Below are 19,910 nucleotides of genomic sequence, written 5' to 3' on the forward strand. Positions count from 1 at the left end.
AATTTCCCAAATAACTACATAGCCACTCAATCAGGCAACATACATTGAGGTTCTTTATATCAGTATTATATTTGCTGATGCTTGTTTTATGCGTTATTAAAGGTTCAAATTGAAGAAGTTTTGGTTAAGTCATTAAACCTTTTTTTTTTCTTTTGTCTACTTATACTCTTTAATTACAAACACTGCAGATGAAGCCAACTTGAACTTTTCAACAGTGCTGTTATGTTGGGTACAATTTGGAGTTTATGTTTGCAATAGAAATTAACATTGGTGAGCTTAGTATGTTTTTACCACGAACCATAATCCTCATCAAAACATTCCTGTACATTATCACATATCACAGTTTTTCCTAACTATCATGCAGCCCTAGTTCACAACACTGTGTTCTACCTTGGGGATGAAGCTGATCTCCCATCCATCAAAGGAAAAGTAAAACGGTTGCCACTGGACTTCCACTGATGTCTCTGTAATGGATTTGAAGACTAATCCATCTGGATTGGAAAGATCTGGAAACATAGAGGAAGATGTATTATTCTTCTTTAGGAATACTGTTTCGTTTATTGTCTTTTACAGATTTGTTTTTGTTTTTTCTATTTATCGTTTTAAAAAAAAAACATTGCCTCAGAAGAAACCCATTGTTTTGGCATACCGCGCTTGCCATACATTCAACTGGATGTAGGCATTTTGGATGAGTGAGGATAAGTAGAGGAAAACCATCACAGCGATGAGTTTGACCTGGCTCCACAAAGGCTCAAAGAGGACACACAGTGGAGTAGAGTTGAATAATAACAGCAGCACTCTGAACAGTCCTTCACCACACAAGAAAACGGAGGTCGTACTCTGCAAGCTAGCATCAGTGACTCCAACAGGGAACCTGTTGCTGCACAAATGCCTGAGGCACATTTTCAGATAAAAGATAAGGTCAGGAGCGGTGCTAACCATTTGGGTACCCAAAGAACAAAGGCTTTGTGGTGCCCCATCTGAAAATGAACAATAATACAGTATTCATCATTGTTACTCTCTTTATTCCCAAAATAACTTCTGAATATTAATTTTTGGTTTAAATTTTGCAATAAAAAAAGAGGATAAAGTAAAATCTTGATAAAACATTAAACTAATTATGCATCATAAGTGTGCATATACATCCCCACAAAATAACCTAGCATGGAGGAAAATGAACAAAGACAACAGATTTTAAGTGGGATTAAAATAAGGAAATCAATAAATTACAATAAATTAAATGTGACAATGGGGAGTGTAATAAATAACTGGGATTCCTACTGTAAAATGTTTTGAATAAGACTTATTTTTCACCCTGGGAGAGACTAGAGTGATTTCTATCTTATTCTTGAGCAAATATTTTTGTATTGCTTACATCTAATAATATCATATTGTTATATACAATGATAACTATGACAATAACACTGTTTTAGGTGTTATTTTGTGCAAATAAAAGGAGCTGAAACATCCTGTCCGATGAACAATGAAAAGGAGGACCTGTACGACTGATTAAATGTTACATAAATAATAGAGAGCTGCTACAAACATTCAAAGTATGAGGCTTTACTCAATGTTCCTGCAAGTAGCAGCCATCCTGAATGCCGAAGTTGGGTACCACCCTATTGCGGCAACTTTCCGACTCTTAATCTCAACTTTAGGGGCCGCTCCACTTAAAATTTCCGACTTAAAATTTCCGACTTGGAGATAGAGAATTCTGACTACCGAGGACAAATGGAACGCACTATAACACTGAGAGGAAATATATTTTATAGAAGGAAACACTAACAATAATTATCTTAATAACATCTGAAGTCAGACTAATTGAAATTTTTAGGGTTCTTTTATTTTTTTCTGTTATTTTTCATATCCATATTAACACCATGAGGCTTGAATTGACACTTTGAATTGGCTCATAGGGATTACAGTCAGAACTGTCTTTGTTCTTGTGAATTTTCGTACAAAAAATCTATTGATCTATAGACCAATAGATAGATCTATGAAAAATATTCCCCATGTTTCTTTCCCACATTTCTATGACATTATGGGGAGTACCGACACTTGTTGATTTTTCTTCTTTCCCCTTAACACACTATTTAGGTCTGAACATTAACTAGGCATTATAACCTTTTAAAATGCTATAACTTAAATCAGTCCACTGTTGCTTTGGTTTGATGTTTTAAGTTCATCATCTAATGAACTCTGACCAGTTTTTCCTGACCTGCTGAAGTAAAGCACCCCTACAACTTGATTCTTTCTCAGTCATAAAATAATGTCTTCATGATGTTAGTATCTGTCCACACATGACAAGGACAAATGTTCCTAGCACAAAAGTCCTATTTCCATATGTTCTGACAAAAGCCCTTTCTTTTAGAGTTTTGCAAAATCCTGCTGCAAACTGTAGACGGATTTTTTTTTTTTAAACCCTGCCAGTCTTCCATGAAGGCCAGATTTTTGGAGTAATTAGGGTATACTCTGTAACTCATCAAGTTACAATGTTAGAATTCATAATTACCTTTAGTAATTAGTTTGTTTTTGTTTTATCAATGTGACAAAATCTGATAAAGATCCAGGGGTGCGAATTCTTTATGAAAGTACTGTGCTTCCTAAACACAAACGTGTGATTTTTTTTTGTCTCCAGATTTTCTCCAAAATTACTTAATTGGATGAAAATATAAAATTATTATTCACAACTGCAGTATTTCTTGGAGATACTAAAATTCCTTTTTTCACCAGCGGCTATGTTCTATAACACGTCTGTGGATAAAATAATCTGTTTTGTGCAATTTCAAGACGACAACCTGATATATCATATCCTCACTGAAAAATTGTTCCATCAAGTCTAATTATGCTAAATTGACTTTATTCCTCAAAATTTTACCACAACTGAAATGAAATTCACTTATCTGTGAAAATTGAGGATGATTTTAGCAGCCTTGATGGGACTAATGGAAATATGTTTGTGCAGCCACACATCAGCCGCAATAACGAATAAGCTTTTACTCTTTTACTCTTACTTAGGGGTTTGATGAGTCTGTGCTCCTGGTAAGCATGAAAACAACTGGCATGCTTCCCGAGCAGGTCTGTCAGCTTGCCATTAACACCTGCCAGTGTGTGTGTGGCACTAAGCAGTTTTTACAGGTTATATCACAGCCAGACAGCATAAACAAGCAGGTCGTGATCTTAAACAACTTGGAAGGATATTCTTTTTTTTTAAATGGTAGGTGTAAATGCATTTACATAACTGATGTGAGGCTGTCAGAATGTATTAATGGAAAACCTCTGTATAAAAAAATGAAAAGTACATTAAGTCTGGACTCATGCAACTGCAATGTGAATCTTTAGAAAAGAACATATAAACAAAGTAAAGAACTACACTTACACGTCCAAACTGTTATACTGGAGGGAACACTGATTGACTTGTTGATGGCAGCAAACACATTGATATTGTACTCTATGCCTGCTTCGAGACCTGAGATAATGCATGATGTTGTGTTTCCTGGGAGCCTTATTTCTAGTTGCACACCTAACAGAAAGAATGGAAAAAAGACAAGAGGAAGCACTTTTATTTCTTGCTGTTTTGGTAAGGCATTATGGCACAACAGATGTTGGACATACTACTGTTTCCAGATTATAGAGAGATCTGTCCTTACCTCCAGGGCTGCTTGGTGTGTAGGTCACTAAGAAATCTGTCACCATAATGGACCCTTCCCACTCCAGCTCAATAGTACGATCTGTAACGCCTCGTGCATTCAAATTCATAGCAGGCGCCACTAGCGAAACAAACACACAAAGAAAAATCACTTTTGGTCATGTAGTGATACTTATGCTTAAAGATATTAAACCTTTTAACTGCAATGATCCATTCAGGTAAAAAAAAAATTAACAACTGAAAGCATAAAAAAATAGAATAGTATTTTAATTTTCAATAGTTCCATTTTCAATATAGGATTGATTCATCAGCTTGTTTTGAATAGATGTACCGAGTAGCCAGGCCAATATGTGCAATAATGTAATTTGACTACATTCATTTTAAGACATTTACCATCAGCAAACTGTTTGCCAAACTTTTATAAAAATACCATCACAGATAAAGCAAGAATGAAATGCATGTTTGGTTATGCCACAATTTCACCCAGTACAGATATACAACACCGCATGAAAAGCAAAACCTTGTTAGAATACAGAGTATTTCAATCTATTTATAATAAGACAATAATCAAACTGTTTGGCAAACATATTGGTCGAAAACTTTGAAGAAGAAAAAAATGACCGTGATATTACGTGCAATACCTGTTGAAAATGTATTTCTTTTATATTAATATGACAACCTTATATGCAGAACAACTGGCAAAAAAAAGTTGAGATTTAAAATACTGAAAGTTGAGAACAGAGTTATAGGATAGTTCTGGATTTTCAAAGTGAGGTGCTTTTAAAAGTTAGAAGCTGAATTAAAGTTTCCTTTTCTTTTTTCTAAAGCTGCATTAAAGAAACGGGACTTCTCCTGTTTCTTAAAGATTTTTCACCACTTGTCCAAAAGGCTTCTAGAAATCTGAGATTGGGTTTGTAATGTCAGGCTTATATGTCAGAAAAAAAACATAACGGACCCTTTAGTGTGATTGTTCTGAATAAAATTCAAAAGCCCTATATTGCTAACCCACGTTCAGAAAACAAGAAGTGCAATTGCATTTTATCATGTTTAATTCTGCGCTGTTATAGACATTAGTTACCTTCAACATAAAATGTTTTATGAAAACTCTGTTTTTATGAATCTATATTAGTTGATCCCAGAGACTGAAGCTGACAACTAGAGCAAAAGACCAAAGTCAGCTTATACAATCTAAGACAACTTCAATACCAACTATGTCGTAGCAGGTTATGCATGTGACATTTTATTTTACATTTTTTTAAATGTTTGCATTATGTGGTCATTTATACAGACGTTTTTCACTGCAGAACCGTAAATATGATTGATGTGTCATCAATGAAGGGCCTGGAGGGAAGTCATGGAGAATGTAATTGTTTCTAGAAGTGTTCAATAAAGTTTAGTTCAACATAAACCCTGGAAAAACAAAATAAAACACTTTTGCTTTAATGTTAGACAATTAAACGGACTAGAAGTGTTGTTTTATATGGGGAAATCATTCATAGCACATCACTTCCAATTCCCCTATTTCCCATGCAAACAACCATTTTCTTCTTTCAGAAAAATCCACTTTTCACTGAAATACAACCTCAAACAGTTTAAAGGCTTATAGAAGTGCATTGCTATGAAAATATAAGACTTTTTTTTGTTTGGTCTAAACCGATACCCCCAGATTTAGCTTATGTGAAGATCTTAGATCGACTGCAGGAGAAATATAAGGTTCCTATAATCTTTTAAAGGAACACCACGTCAGTCACCCTGAACCATCAATTTAATGGTGTTGTCCATCTTACAACAGTGTATGCTATAGTTGCTCCAAAAAAGCTTGAAGGTTATTTTCACAAGCCAAATAATTACAGAACGCAAAAGAACCAGAGACCGTGGAGGCTGGAAAAACCCGCCTGCTACAGCCAGGTTGAGAGCTGTCTGCTCCCAGCGGGAGGTGAGAAGCAGGTGATGGGCAGAGTCTAGAATCAGATCTGACTGACTAGTATGGGTCATACAAAGACAGGCAGATGGATCCATTGGGGCGTGGCAAGGTGTGCGGTCATGAAAGCAGTCCAGATCTTGGTCCAAAAGACAGAAAGCCAAAGAGGTTTCGAGCGGAGGCAAGGTGAAACGGGGAAATCCAGGTAAAAAGAAAACCAGGCAACACAAAGAACTCTAGACATCTACTCACACAAAGGCTTTCAAATAATCTTGCACCAGCTCACTGTGGAGAACCAGTGTTTAAAGGCAGGAGGACAGAGAATAGACTTGATTTTGCTGCTGCAGGAAGAAGCTCACAGGTGCATCAGTTGATCTTGATTGCAGGATTGAGGGATGAATGTGGGAGAGTATGTAGTCGGGCCAGAACATGACAGTTTTTTGAGTATTTCTAAGTTCTGTGAAAAAGTTTATCATTCATCCAACAAAGAAGTGTTTTTGTTCAGAAACATTGAACACTGAGTCTGATGCAACTATTTAAATATTCCCCGAGTGATTTCATATATAGAAATGTTTTCTCCCCTCTCCACTTTTCTCAGTATTAAAACAAGTGAAAACATCTGACGCTGTGCTCATATGTGAAAACCACATGAAAATAAAATTCTACTATTTTTACACTTCAATTAGGATGTGTTGTTTATTTTGTCATAACGTAGCTGATAGTGAGAAACAAAGCAAGCTCATTTTTGTAAAAACACTTTTGTGTAATAGTCTTTTTGTATGGATGGTGTCTATGAACAGTCAAATCACTCTTGAGACATCTGACTGTTGAAAATAAATTAAAAACCAAACAAAGACGTAAAGAGCTTTAAATGATCTTACGCAAAGGCTGTAAAGCTTTGGATCGTATCACATTCATGAGCAAAGAGGGTTTGCGAATGTAAAATGCTGCGTTACCATATTAATGGTTTTGCCCAAAGCAGGTCTCCACATCTTAAATTAGGAATCAAAACATTAGCGCCGCCTGATAAACACTCAGCTATAGCAGCTCATAGGCTTGAGTTTTAATCACTCATAAAACAAAGGCAAATCAAATGCCATCCATTTCCATTTGGCTACTCTCGAGATGACTTCTGCGTCAGTGTCAGCACATATTCAGAAGCCTGGGATAACTCAGAGCATAAACATTGTGGTAATTAAAGACACTTCATGCGGCTTACTAAATACCTTCCAGTTCACCACGTCACTGATACTGCATATTCCCCCAAGTAAACGAACTCTTCGCTTGTAGCGAGAGGCGAGGTTTTGAAGCCATAAACCAGAGCAACAGCGATGAATGTAAATGTGGAGGCATATGCAGGAATGTTTACAGCTTCCCCTGCCACAGAGAACAAAGGGGAGGCAGGGGAGACAAGTGAAGGACGTACACAGGAAGATGAAACAGTGGACATGAACAGTTTGAGTCGGAGACACACAGAGGACAAAGGAGAGCGGGAAGAGTGGATGGAGACTGTGCGTGAGGGGAGTAAATAATTAACCCTGAAAGTGAGTGATAAAGACAAGAAACATGAAGCAGACACAGGTAAAGGGCCAATGAGTGTTATTTTGTGATAAGTAACCTCTCACCCCTGTTGTACAGGACACCACAGCACAGCGAGAAGGCCTCCTCTGGGAACTTTTGGGGCATTTTAGCAGGTATTTCAGCTACTTTCTCACCTGCCTGACAGACGGGCACATGCTGTGCTGCAGCACATCCATTTTACAGGAGTAGTGACAATGTCTCCAACATGCATAGCTGGATTTATTTCATCAGGCCAACTAAACTTTGTTGGGTATAGGAAGGAAATAACAAACCAAGGGTAAGCAACATAAATCTAGAGGAAGCAAGAACAGTGATGAAATAAGGTCACCCTGCAGGCTAAGTGAAGCATCTACTCAAAAATAAAGGTATAAATTGAGCTGAAAGACAAGAGTGGAGTAGCTGAGGATGTAAAATTTGTCATCAGTCCTGAAAAAAAATGTGTACATTCTCTTTAAAAGGTAATGCAATGTTCAAGAATATTTTTTTTTTATTTGAATATGATGAAGCTGCAAAAAAGTTTCAACATACCAGTGTTTTCTAAGGGTAATTTTTTTTTTCTAAGACAGTTAATAGACATGTCACGAAGAGTGAAATGGGAACGCCTATAGAAACAGTTCAAAGGATCTGCTACATAAAGAAGAAGTTAGAATTTCTTTTGTGCTTTTGAGCTTACTACTTTTTTAAGGTTTAAATTTTAGCATAAAAAAGAAATTCTGGTCCTATTCATCCAGATAGTTTTTTTTTTATTATCTTAAGAGCGATAGGGTGAAGGTTATTCCAGAATCTTGCGTAATGTCTGTAAGTCTCATTAGGTGTAATCAGCCTCCCATTACAAACAGGTACATGACCTTGATTAGAAAAAACTTTACCTAACAACAAAGGTCAGTCCATCATCAGTTGGTTGATCATGTAATTAACTTTTTTATTAACTCATTAGGTCAAGTCTTTATACAATGATCTAAAAAAGAGCTCTCCCCTTACAAATTTATCCTGTTACTGCTTGTCCGACACACTTAAATGTTTCAGAACATCAAACAAAGTTGAATATACTAAGAATATTTTTGAAAGGAAAAAATGGAAAAAACGCTACCAAATGAAACACCCCCACTCACGCACACCCCACACCTCGATCCACCCACAGTGAAGAAGGTTTTACAAAGCCATATCTAAGACTCTGGGATACCAGCATAGCAGGTCAGAGCCATAGTCCACAACTTGAAAACATGCAACAGCCTTCCCAGTAGAGGCCAGTCAGCCAAAATTACTCACACAGCACATTGACGATTCAACCAGAAATTCACAAAAAAACAAACAACAAAAAAAACAACAACATCTAAAGCAACGGAGGGTTCACTTGCCTCAGTTAAGATCCTTGTTGAAAATTGTACAATAAGAAAGAGACTTGGCAAAAACGGCATCCAATGGAGAGTTTCAGGGTTAAAACCACTGCTGACCAAAAATAGAACCACCTCACATTGTCGATAGATAGATAGATAGATAGATAGATAGATAGATAGATAGATAGATAGATAGATAGATAGATAGATAGATAGATAGATAGATAGATAGATAGATAGATAGATAGATAGATAGATAGATAGATAGATAGATAGATAGATAGATAGATAGATAGATAGATATCCAAGACTTTTGGGGGAATATTCTGAAGGCTGGTGGACATCTGACCTGCAGCTGGCACAGTATTTCAGTAACAGACCATCATGGAGATGGTGGTGTGAGGTTTTGAGCTGCTTTGCTTCCTCAAGGCCTGTGCAACTTTACATATTAAATGGAACACACTGCTTTTTAATGATTGGCCAAGGGGAGGATAAATGAGAGGGATTTTGTCAGAGGAAGTCCAGAAAAACTGAAGAGTGACAATATTAATATTAAGGACCACCATGAACGAAATGGGTCAGACCGAAATATAATTTTACTATTTATAAACCATATACCGCCCATGAAGAAAACGAAAGAAAAAGGACAATTTCTGCTTTCTATACTCAGAGGCTCTGTCTCAGATCTGCAGATTTAACAAAGCCTTCCCTTATTTTACACAGACTGAAAGTTGTTAAGTGTTGTCTCTGAAGAGTGGGTCAAAAATGTGTTCGGCAGTCTGCCTTTCAGAATGAGAGCAGCTGGGGGGAGCAGCGGAAAGTTGCCCGCAGCTGGTGGAGCTGCCCAGAGCTGTCCATCTGAGCAATGATCAATCAGCCCAAATATGCAAAATCAAATCCATAAAAAGTTATTTGACTGTATTTAAAAAATCTTTTGAGTTATTAAACTATTCTTGTCGCTCCCGCCATGGCTGAGGCAAAAATCCCCTAATGCTCTAAAAGCACTGCAGGTAGAGAGAAGCTGTGCTGAGAAGCCTTATTTTATTATTAGTTTAAGCTGATATATGACCCAGATATTTATCTCAGTGGATTATGTTAACCTTACAAATATCCAAGACAATCTTGCAAATAGGATCATACAAATATTATTTGTGTTTTTTTTATTTATATCTTTATTCATAATGATTTATTTCATGGCTGCACAGTGGGGCTGTGGGTAGCGCTGTTACCATGTAGCACAAAGTTTCTGGGTTAACCTTACAAATATCCAAGACAATCTTGCAAATAGGATCATACAAATATTATTTGTGTTTTTTTTATTTATATCTTTATTCATAATGATTTATTTCATGGCTGCACAGTGGGGCTGTGGGTAGCGCTGTTACCATGTAGCACAAAGTTTCTGGGTTCAAGTCCTACCCTTGCCCTGAGTCTTTCTGCATGTATTTTGCATGTTCTCCCTGTGCATGTGTGGGTTCTCTCCGGCTACTTTGGCTTGCTCCCACAGTCCAAAAACATGACTGTTAGGATAATTGACCTCTCTAAATTCTCCTTAGGTGTGAGTGTGTGTGAATGGTTGTTTGGCTCAGTGTTGCCCTGCGATAGACTGGCGACCTGTGCCTATCTCCAGCTGTCTCACTCAATTGACAGCTGGAGATAGGCACCAGCACCCCTCGCGACCACACAAGGGATAGACATGTTAGAAAATGGATGGATGATTTATTTCTTTACTGTTTACCGTTTCTGTCAGAATGTTAATATTGCAAACAAGATGTGGGGCAGGGGGATGAGGGCTAAAGCCACCCCCATGAGGCATCGGCCACTTCCAGGCATTTCTAGGCCAGCTGAAACACAAACTGCGCAGAGTAAAAATGAGCAGGGCGGGGCAGAGCTGGGCATACCAAATTGAATACGGTCAAAGTAAACAGGGCTTAAGGGCCAAGTTAGTTTGGATAGTTATTTTTTTCCCGTAATAGTTTAAATATTCTTGTGAAAAGTAATTTTTGTATTTCCAGATTTTATCTTTATCCAACATTTGACTTTGCTTGAAATGTTGCCCCTCTCCCATGAATAAAAGGGAAAACACAAAGCTATTTACTGCCATTTCCTCGTTTTAATGAGTTGGCATGTGAGACTGAAGTGATATCTAAAAAAAGGTTCTAATTTAAAGTATTTTATATAGTGTTGTTGCTTAAAACCATCCATTATCTGACCTGCTTAATCCCTCATGGGGTCACGGGGGGTGCTGGTGCCTATCTCCAGCGTTCACTGGCCGAGAGGCAGGGTACACCCTGGACAGGTCGCCAGTCTGTTGCAACAAAGAGACAAACAGGACAAACAACCATTCACGCACACAATCACATGTAAGGACAATTTAGAGAAGCCAATTAACCTAACAGTCATGCTTTTGGACTGTGGAAGGAAGCTGGAATACCCGGAGAGAACCCACGCTTGCACAGGGAGAACATGCAAACTCCATGCAGAAAGACCCAGGGTTGGATTTGAACCCAGAACCTTCTTGCTGCAAGGCAACAGTGCTACCCACTGCACCACTGTGAAGCCCTTTTGTTGAACAGCGCTCTGTTTATAGAAGTAATGGAGAATGTAATTGTTTCTAGAAGTGTTCAATAAAGTTTAGTTCAAAATAAACTCTGAAAAATCAAAAAGCAGATACAGACCGGCGTCGCTCCTGGTTGTTATTTAGAGAGCTGTTGAACAACGGGAACCAACAATATTAAGACCACATCACAGCAAGACAAAGGTAAGAAGAAGGCAGCACAGCTAATAAAAATGGGTCTTTTATGGAGCATTATTTGCTGTTACTGTATATGGATGTGTAGTGAGATCTCCAGGACAGTGACGTAAAGACGGATAAAATGCGGCTTGACCATTCAGACGGCGTACGCTTTGAAAAATCTGATACCTATTTAAATTAGTACCACATATGGAAGTGGCATAAATTGGATTGTTTTATTAGGTGCAAAGATCGGAATTGGGCTGCTCACACTTCCATGAAAAAGACGGGTATGGGTTGCATAAGGGCAAAAAGATCGGATTTGCGTCACACTTTCCTGCAGTCTGAATGTAGCCTTTATTTAGATGGTAGGGTCAAAATTTAGTGTGACACATGGATCCATTGTGCTTTGTATCAACGACTCATGCTGCTGTGTAGATGTGATGGTGTGGGGGATATTTTCTTGGCACACTCTGGTCCCTTCAGTACTAACTGAACAACAGCCCATATGAGTATTGTTGGCAAATATGTCCGCCAGGCTTATGACCACTGTGTACCCTTCTTTTAATGGCTATTTCCAGCAGGATAATGCACCATGTGAAAACACTCAAATGCTCTCAAACCACTGACTTCCCTGCACTACAATGACCTTCACAGTCACCATATTAAAATGCAGTGGCACCTTTGGGGAGAGACGGAATGAGATTTTTGTATCATGGACTTGCAAGCAAAGGGGGCTTCAATCCTATACTATCGAGGTGTATCTACTGATGTGGCTGGTGAATCAGGTGTTCTCAGATGGGTTGCCTGCATGGATATCAGCCTATTCGTAAATATTTTTCTACTAAATTCTCTCTCCACACTCTGATTAAACCCCTTAAAAAAATCTCTTTTCATTGACACGATATATTAATATCTCCATGTCTTGAAACATCTTAGATGATGCTCTTACATTTTCGTCTGATTTAGTATGCTGGCATCTGCGAATACACAAATTAGCCCTGGCTCACCACTTATCTCCTTCCTGCCCCCGTAACATCCACCTCCTTCCCTCTTCTCAACCTCTCCTTACTGATTAAAGAGAACAGCAAGTTATGACTACAGTTTATGAGTGTAGAGACACATTCATGCAGTTACACGGGAAGCATCGAGGGGAGGGGGCTGATGTTGTTGTATGGCCTCCAATGCTGGTTCAAATTTAATAAAGTTAAAGGCCAAAAATCATCATATCTTATAGCCAGAAATGAAAATGTCTTGACAGCATAAAAATAGATAAAATACAATAGGGCTTTTTAAAAGACCATGAAATAAAGCTGTATCTTTGTATTAGGCTGATGCTAAGCATTTCTTATTGGTTGAATATTCCCAGTAGTTAGTTTCAGCTAGTTCTAAGTTCATACTCCTCTGCAGTTCATATTTTGTATAACTTAAAACAGCAATAGATATGTATTCCTGCTTGCAAACACAACATTTAAACTAGACACTCATACTATCAAAGTCTTTGTAAAGATTTAGCTTTCAAAAGCATTGACACTATCTGTCAACCTTAGTGAAAATATTTCAGTAAAGGAAAGTTTGATCTGAGTGCTGCCTTTTATATAGTCAATGATATATAAAAAAAGGTTTGAACGTGAAAAGCACTAGACTGGTTTCATTATTTTTTTGTCTTTCATTATTCATTCCTTGATTCTATTTATTTTTGGTATAGCTTATAGTTAGAGTGGCTCAGATTGTTCTGAGCTATCTCTGTAATCATGCTGCCATAATGCTGCTGGAGAGCATAAAGACTGTTTTTCTTCGCTCTGCTACATTAAGCTACTTTCCAGTTAAGAATTGTCTGCTAGTTTACTGTTTTCACTATTTTATAACTTTTTACTTTACGTTTGCTCTTTCTTTTTATGCTTGTAGTAGCTACACCTGGCCCATGCGTACTGTTTAGCTAAAACACCATCCCGGAGGGGAGCATCAACTGGGTTGCTGGTGCCAATAACTTCATGTTGTTCTATAGATAATGACACGTGACCTGTTTTTCAGTCTTTAATCCTGTCTTTCTCTGAGACATAGCTATTGGCTGAGCTTTTACTGTATCTAACTGTAAATACTCTCATTCATGCTCTAGACTTGAAAACTGGCTCGAAGATTATCTGCTTAGCTGTATTTTTGGTTTGATCCTGGCTCGGCTGTCTTACCGCTCTGTCTTTCTCTACCACCATGGCAATCAAGATTATTCCATACACCTATGGGCCTCTGTTTGTGGAATCACAATCAAGCCAATCCTGTTTCTCAGCCTTCAAATACTGAAGCTCCACAGACAGCAGACACCAGATTATTGAAAGGTTGAAAGTGAATAGATGTTTAATGTCCTTAGCCTGATCCTGACTTGGTTGTCGTTTCTCTGGATTTCCTTGTCTCACCTGGCCCTCGTTTGGACACCTCGTTAGCTTTACGTATTTCTGAGCATCACCCTGATTTGCGTTTTCGACCACATTGTTAGTCAAGCCCTCAGGCTCTTTCAGTAAGCACGTCATGGACCCTGCCCAGATCTGCCAGTGAGTGCCTCCCCAGAGTCAACGTTGGGCGCCTGCTCAGATCCGTCAGTGTTTGCCTGCACCAGGGATTTGATTTACTCACTTTAGATAAACCTTTTTAAACGCAACATCGTGTCAAGTTGAATATTGGGTTCTCTGCCTTGTACGTGCATTACAGTTTCCAAGACAAAGACCTCTAAAGGAGGAAGTGCTGCCGCTTTTTGATTGTCTCTCACATGGAAAGTACTCCTGGATCAGTGCTTCTGAGTTCTTTCTGTGTGTGTATGGTCTATCTTCTCAAACCTCTAGTCAGTCCTGGCAGAAGGCCATTCACACTGAGTCAGGTTCTGCTGGAGGTTTCTTCTACGGAGTTCCTTAAAGAGTGCTCGATATGATTGGTGCAAAGTCAACGACACAAAGCAAGCGACTGTAAACTGTCAACCTTTTGCTGCTGAAATGTGCTATACAAATAAACTGGACTTGACTTGTACCTACGTGCTCTTTCAAGAGGAATGAATGCTGCAAGTCAATGACCTCCATGCAATCTGCTTTAACCAATTTCTGTATGATTTAATTGAATTGACTTTGTAAAGTTCCTTAAGAGGACATTTAATGTGAATTGGTGCTGCATACATCATCAGCATCATTTCAGGGTAGCAGACAGTGAGTATTGAACTCATCAAAGCCTTTTTAAATTATTTTAGCAGGTAAGCTTTTTTTTACAGCATTTGTGTTCTGAGGTACATGATTAACTGGGTTAATTAGTAAATAAGTTTGAAAGGAACTGATACGTTGCAGCATATGAATTTTAGTGTTTTTTTCTTGAAAGAAGACACATTTCATAGGCTTTAAGTATTACTGATCTGTGGATTATTACACAGCTTTTGAGTTGAAACTGACTTTAGTCAGTCTCAGAGTTTAACCGCTATGAAATTGTGATAAATGAAGATAGCAGTGATGTTTATTGGTGTAAACAGATGGTTTTGTCAATGAAAAATATACCTTTTTTATTTTCATTATGACCGATATGATGAATGGCCTTGCAGTTTTAATATGGCTTTTCTTATAGTGTCATGTGAAGGTATTTTTAAATAATTCAACAACAAAAAATGTTGCGTTGGTAAACAAATTTTCGTACTATGTGTTCATAAAAAACTCTTATTCTGTTAGATGAAATAGATGCAGTTATTTTAAGACACTTTGATAAAATAGAAACATATTGTTCACTCAGCTATGATAGATAATTTCATTTTATAAATTCAAAACCTATGCATTTTCTATGCATTAGATGGTGCTTATTTTTTATTTTATTGCAAATATATTAATTTATGCACTTACATTTTGGTTTCTCATATCTGTTTTTTTGGCCTCCAATACTACATTCACTTTCTTTGGAGCGTTTTCCCCTTCCGCTCTTTCTTTCACAACATACCATTTTTTAACTCGTTCTTTGCATGTGATTGGCCACATGATGTGCCAATTAAAATAAGGTCTGCCTGCATGGATTTTTAGCTGAGCTGATCTGGAATAGCTAAAGACGTTGTTTAAAGAAATAATACATGCATTATATATACATTATCTACATGTGCATTGTATCAGTACAACACATCTTCTGATCTCCTCAATACATAAATTACTTTCTACCCACTATCATTAGCAGGGGCTCAACCTAAGTTTTTTTCCTCGGTGCCTGAGCCACATTTATGTAAAGAAACACAAATAAGCATGGGTTAATTTCTAAATATGTCCTTGTGTGATACGGTATATGAAGCTTTAAAAAAACAAAACTATTATGTTTGGTTTTTTAAAACAGTACGTTCGAGCATGTGGGAGCCTTTAGGCATCTTGCGCCCAGAGTACACGCTAGCAACAATAAACCTAGTAAGTTAATTCAATACAAAAATTTAGTTTATTTTGGCCTTATGTTAGAAACAGGACAGTGTAGTCCAACTACTCTGTCCTCCCGATAGAGACGGATATAGAGCTGTGTAAGTGAAGGGGCTGTGTGATATTAAACACTTGGGAAGACACTCAAGTTTATAAGACACACTTATTTAGTGCGCCTTATAATCCAGTGCGCCTTATATGTAGACAAAGACACACATAGACACGTTAATTCACAGTGTGCCTTATGGTCCGATAAAAGAGGCTATAAAAGAGGGAGGCGCAGGGGCTTGGTAGTTTAGCATACCCCAGTTTACCCCAGTAGTTTAGTATATATTGTTAAAGAGGTATTGCATCATTAATATAAAAAACTATAAGGTGGTGTGGCCATTTATGTAATTTCTTTTGACCACAACCAAAGGTATCTTGTCACTTTTATGCACCTCTTTCACTGGATGTCAGGGAAATAACCGGGGAATACCTCGGCTTTAAGTAATGCCACTCTTCTACAGAAGTTGATACCTGCATCATAAATGGGTATACAGCATTTTCTTTCACATGAAAATATTTATACCATTTCTCACCCCATGACTGAAAGATCCAATTTAAATTCAACAGTCTCCATTATTTCTCATACTGAGAGAATATAGGCCACCATAATTGAAGCAGAAATGCCTGCCATTTTCTTCAGCTCCTGATAACATGAAACACTTAAGCCTATCATCCTGTGCTCCTCTGGTTATTGAACTGCTGCGTTTTGTATTCAACAAACTCACCCCTACAAGCAGTGGCTAATTACAAAAAAAATAAATAAATAGATAAGCAATTCGTCCTTCTTGCTCGCTATAGATATTAAATAGGGGGATCTCATGGAAGAATCAACTTTACAAATACCATTTTCCTTTCCTGATTTTTCATCGCTTGCTCCCCTATCTGTCCCCATCCATCATTTTGTTGACAGGTACCTCAAATGGCAGAGGAGGAGGTGATATTTTGGCACAGAGTGCTGGCTTTGAACAAAGGCAAGCACAGCTCAGAAACTGTCTCGGCTGCAGTTAATGTGACAGTTGGCTCCCCAGATGAATGTGACTTTTGACAAATGAACGCCGTTAGACCTTCCGCTGTCCAGCAAGTCATGCACCCCCACTACTTACATTTGCAGCACAGACAGCTTTATTTCTCGGGCCTACATATATACTAAAAATGGTTAATACTGTAATCTTCTATCGCACTTGTAGTTCGTGGAATCTATGTTGAACACAATAATGGATAGTAAGTTTTCTTTCTCCTTTCTTCAGAGAAATGTATTCACTGGATGTTCCATCAATAATGTTTTTTAAACTTGTGGTATTATAGGACCTACAAATATCTTATCCTAGTCAAACAAAAACCTTTCAAGTCTGTGATTTACAATTTCAATCATTCAATCAAACACTCATAATTAAAAAGAAAAGCCTAAAACATGAGACAAGGCAAGTAATTAACTGGAACTTCACACCAGACATCTGTAAACACAGCATGCAGGGAAGGTAACATCTGCAACAGACAGAAAAACCCTTCTTACTGTCACTTAATTTTAAAGTGTGAAAAAAATAGATTTTTAGGAAAAATCTAAATTTGATACAAAAAGATATGAACATTTTACAAAAGATTGTTTCAATTTACATGCAAATAGCCAATGATTAAAAAAAGAAAAATCAAGTGGTTCACTGGCCAACACCATACATGTGACTAACATTGAATAATGCACAGGAGACCAAAACATGGATCACAAGCTGAGTTTGTACATTGATTCAGACCATTCAAAAATGCCTTATTCTGTCCCTCAATCCAATACCTTTGGTATCAATTCCAAAGATTTGTATTACGAGTCTTTTCAAGTTGTTTTTTTTTTTTTTTTTTTCCTCAGTCACGTGATACCTAGTGTTTTTTTGTTCAGCAATGCATATATATAATCTTTTCAACCCCAACACATTATTATTTATCTGCTTCTCGGGTCAGTGGTATAGAAAGACCATAACCAATGGAAATTTACAATTAAATATTAATTCCTACGGACTCAACACTAAGATAAAAAAATGTAATCAGCACAGATTTTTTTAACATGAGTGCATATGCCAGGTGTTCTCTGTACTTATACTGCTACAGAATCAAAACAGTTGCAACTCAAATACCGCAACAATATAGACATCCAGTGGTACATGCCGTCTTGAACAATCCAATCCAATTAAAACCCAATCCTCATTTTAAAAGCTAGAAAAACCTGTTAAATATAAGTAAATTAAGTCGAAAATACTTAACACTTCATTTTAAATCACACACAAATGCAGATCAGTGCCGGGAGCAAACAAGATGAGTCCACTAACAACTAAACAAGTGCTGCAAGTGTCTGTTAAGAAGTTTTTGTCTTTTTAACAACTTTTACGAATCTTCATCTGTGAAGTATTCAACGACCAACATCTAATATACATTTAATCAGAGTGCTGGGATGTTGCCAGTATTTTCAATAGGAGACAATGAAAGGCATAAGTGAAGCACACACCCATGGTGATTCTGATGCATTTAGGATCCAGTTTCACAATTACAATCATACAATCCGAATTCTTAGAAACACACGCATGCACTGACAGAAATTCATACTCCAGACAATTGAACAAAAAGTTAAAAAACAGTTATCTTTGATGCAGTTGTGTTAAGAATTTGCACTAAAACATTTTTAAGTTGTATTTCAGTTCTTCAGTACTTCACCTTTCAGATCTTCATTACAGGGAAACAACTTTTTGGGGGGAGTTTTTGCTTTGCAGAGTTTAATGACATATACCAATGCACTTTGAAGGGTAAAACACGTTTGCTTACCTGAGTTGCAATCATCTCCAGCGAAGCCATCCTGGCAGACACAGAAACCCTCCTTGCAGACTCCCTTCTTGCTACAGTTGTTGGCACAGTAGACCAATGAGCAATCTTCTCCCACATAACCAGGCCGGCACTGGCATGTCCCATTGACACACATCCCCTGATCTGAGCAGTCATTGAGACACCGTCCAACCATGCAGTCTTCGCCCGTGAAGGTTTCCTCGCACACACACTCCCCATCAATACACAGACCTCTGCCTGAGCAGTCTGAAGGGCACCGTGGCTCTGAACAGTTGTCGCCTCCAAAGTCACGGTCACACACACACTCCCCTTCGATACACACCCCCTGACCAGAGCAGTCATTTGGGCAGCGAGGCTCGGAGCAGTTTTTGCCACTCCAGCCTTCCTCGCAGACGCAGCCACACAGATCAAAGCTGAAGCTTCCATGGCCATTGCAGCCTGGAACAAAGTCCAAACGCCCTACGGGGAAAAGTGGACACATTATGTTTTAGATGATGGTATTACAGTTAATTCAGAGAAAATCCTCCTCTAGCAAAACATTTTCCATTTTGCATAAACTTACTTAAATTAACTGTATATAAGGAATCACATCAGTAAAGTATATAAGGAATCACAAAGCTAAAGTCATTGCGACAAATTGCAGGATTGCAAAACCCAGAGCCAGAGACAGTTGTCAGACATATAATCATACAATTAGAGAGCTACTGCAACCCTCCTCCTTGGCTGCGTATGTCATCCTCTTTCTGATTCTGATCATGACTGCTGGAGAAAATCATTTTTCACACCGTGGAGATGGAACGTTTTCAGAGAGTATTTGAAATGGCTGATGGTGTCATTGGAGCAGATACTTTAAACATAATTTATTCTGTGGCTCTGTCCACTCTGGTCCTCTCATAAGATGATAGCAGACTATCAAAGATTTCTCTGTACCCTTTCTCCACAGAGCAGATAGAATTAAGCTGTCATCCAGAATCAATAATATGGTGTTGTCTGCCTCATGTATTCTACGTATTACTATTTTTTATGTGGATCTGTTTACCATTTTGTTCTGATAAAACTCCATGCGCAAAAATACAAGGAGTTTTAAACAAAAAACAGTTCTGTTTTTGTCAGTGCATTTGTCAGAAAAAAATCTCACCCATGGCAGAGCCTTCCCCACAGCATCCAGATCCACACTGGGTTCTGAGCATGGACACCTCTCTCTCCAGCATCTCCACTCTGGTGGCAAGCTGCTGGATTGTGGTCATTGCTGGACAACTGCATGCTGCTTTTGGTATGTTGATGCGGTGAGTAAAGGTCACCTAAGCAAGGAGCATCAGTTTGATTTGAATTCCAGAGCATCCATAAGGCAATAAAAAATATGTACATAAATAGATTTATTAAAGCTGCAGTAGTTAATTTT

The 19,910-nt window shown here is 38.0% G+C and overlaps 1 protein-coding gene across 6 annotated transcripts in view; it reads right to left on the minus strand.

The window, feature by feature from the left end:
- Positions 1 to 19,910, minus strand: part of tnr (tenascin R (restrictin, janusin)) — a 267,967-nt gene that overhangs the window by 89,930 nt on the left and 158,127 nt on the right. For all 6 annotated transcript variants that reach the window (XM_036138170.1, XM_036138169.1, XM_036138171.1 and 3 more), the window contains 5 exons: positions 19,647 to 19,809; positions 18,491 to 18,967; positions 3,651 to 3,770; positions 3,380 to 3,523; positions 391 to 506 (listed from right to left, as the gene is read on the minus strand). In XM_036138170.1, coding sequence (XP_035994063.1) covers positions 391 to 506; positions 3,380 to 3,523; positions 3,651 to 3,770; positions 18,491 to 18,967; positions 19,647 to 19,809 — 1,020 coding nt within the window. The remainder of the gene's footprint in view (positions 1 to 390; positions 507 to 3,379; positions 3,524 to 3,650; positions 3,771 to 18,490; positions 18,968 to 19,646; positions 19,810 to 19,910) is intronic.

Source organism: Fundulus heteroclitus, chromosome 6, assembly GCF_011125445.2.
Source record: "Fundulus heteroclitus isolate FHET01 chromosome 6, MU-UCD_Fhet_4.1, whole genome shotgun sequence".
Classification (NCBI taxonomy): Eukaryota; Metazoa; Chordata; class Actinopteri; order Cyprinodontiformes; family Fundulidae; genus Fundulus; species Fundulus heteroclitus.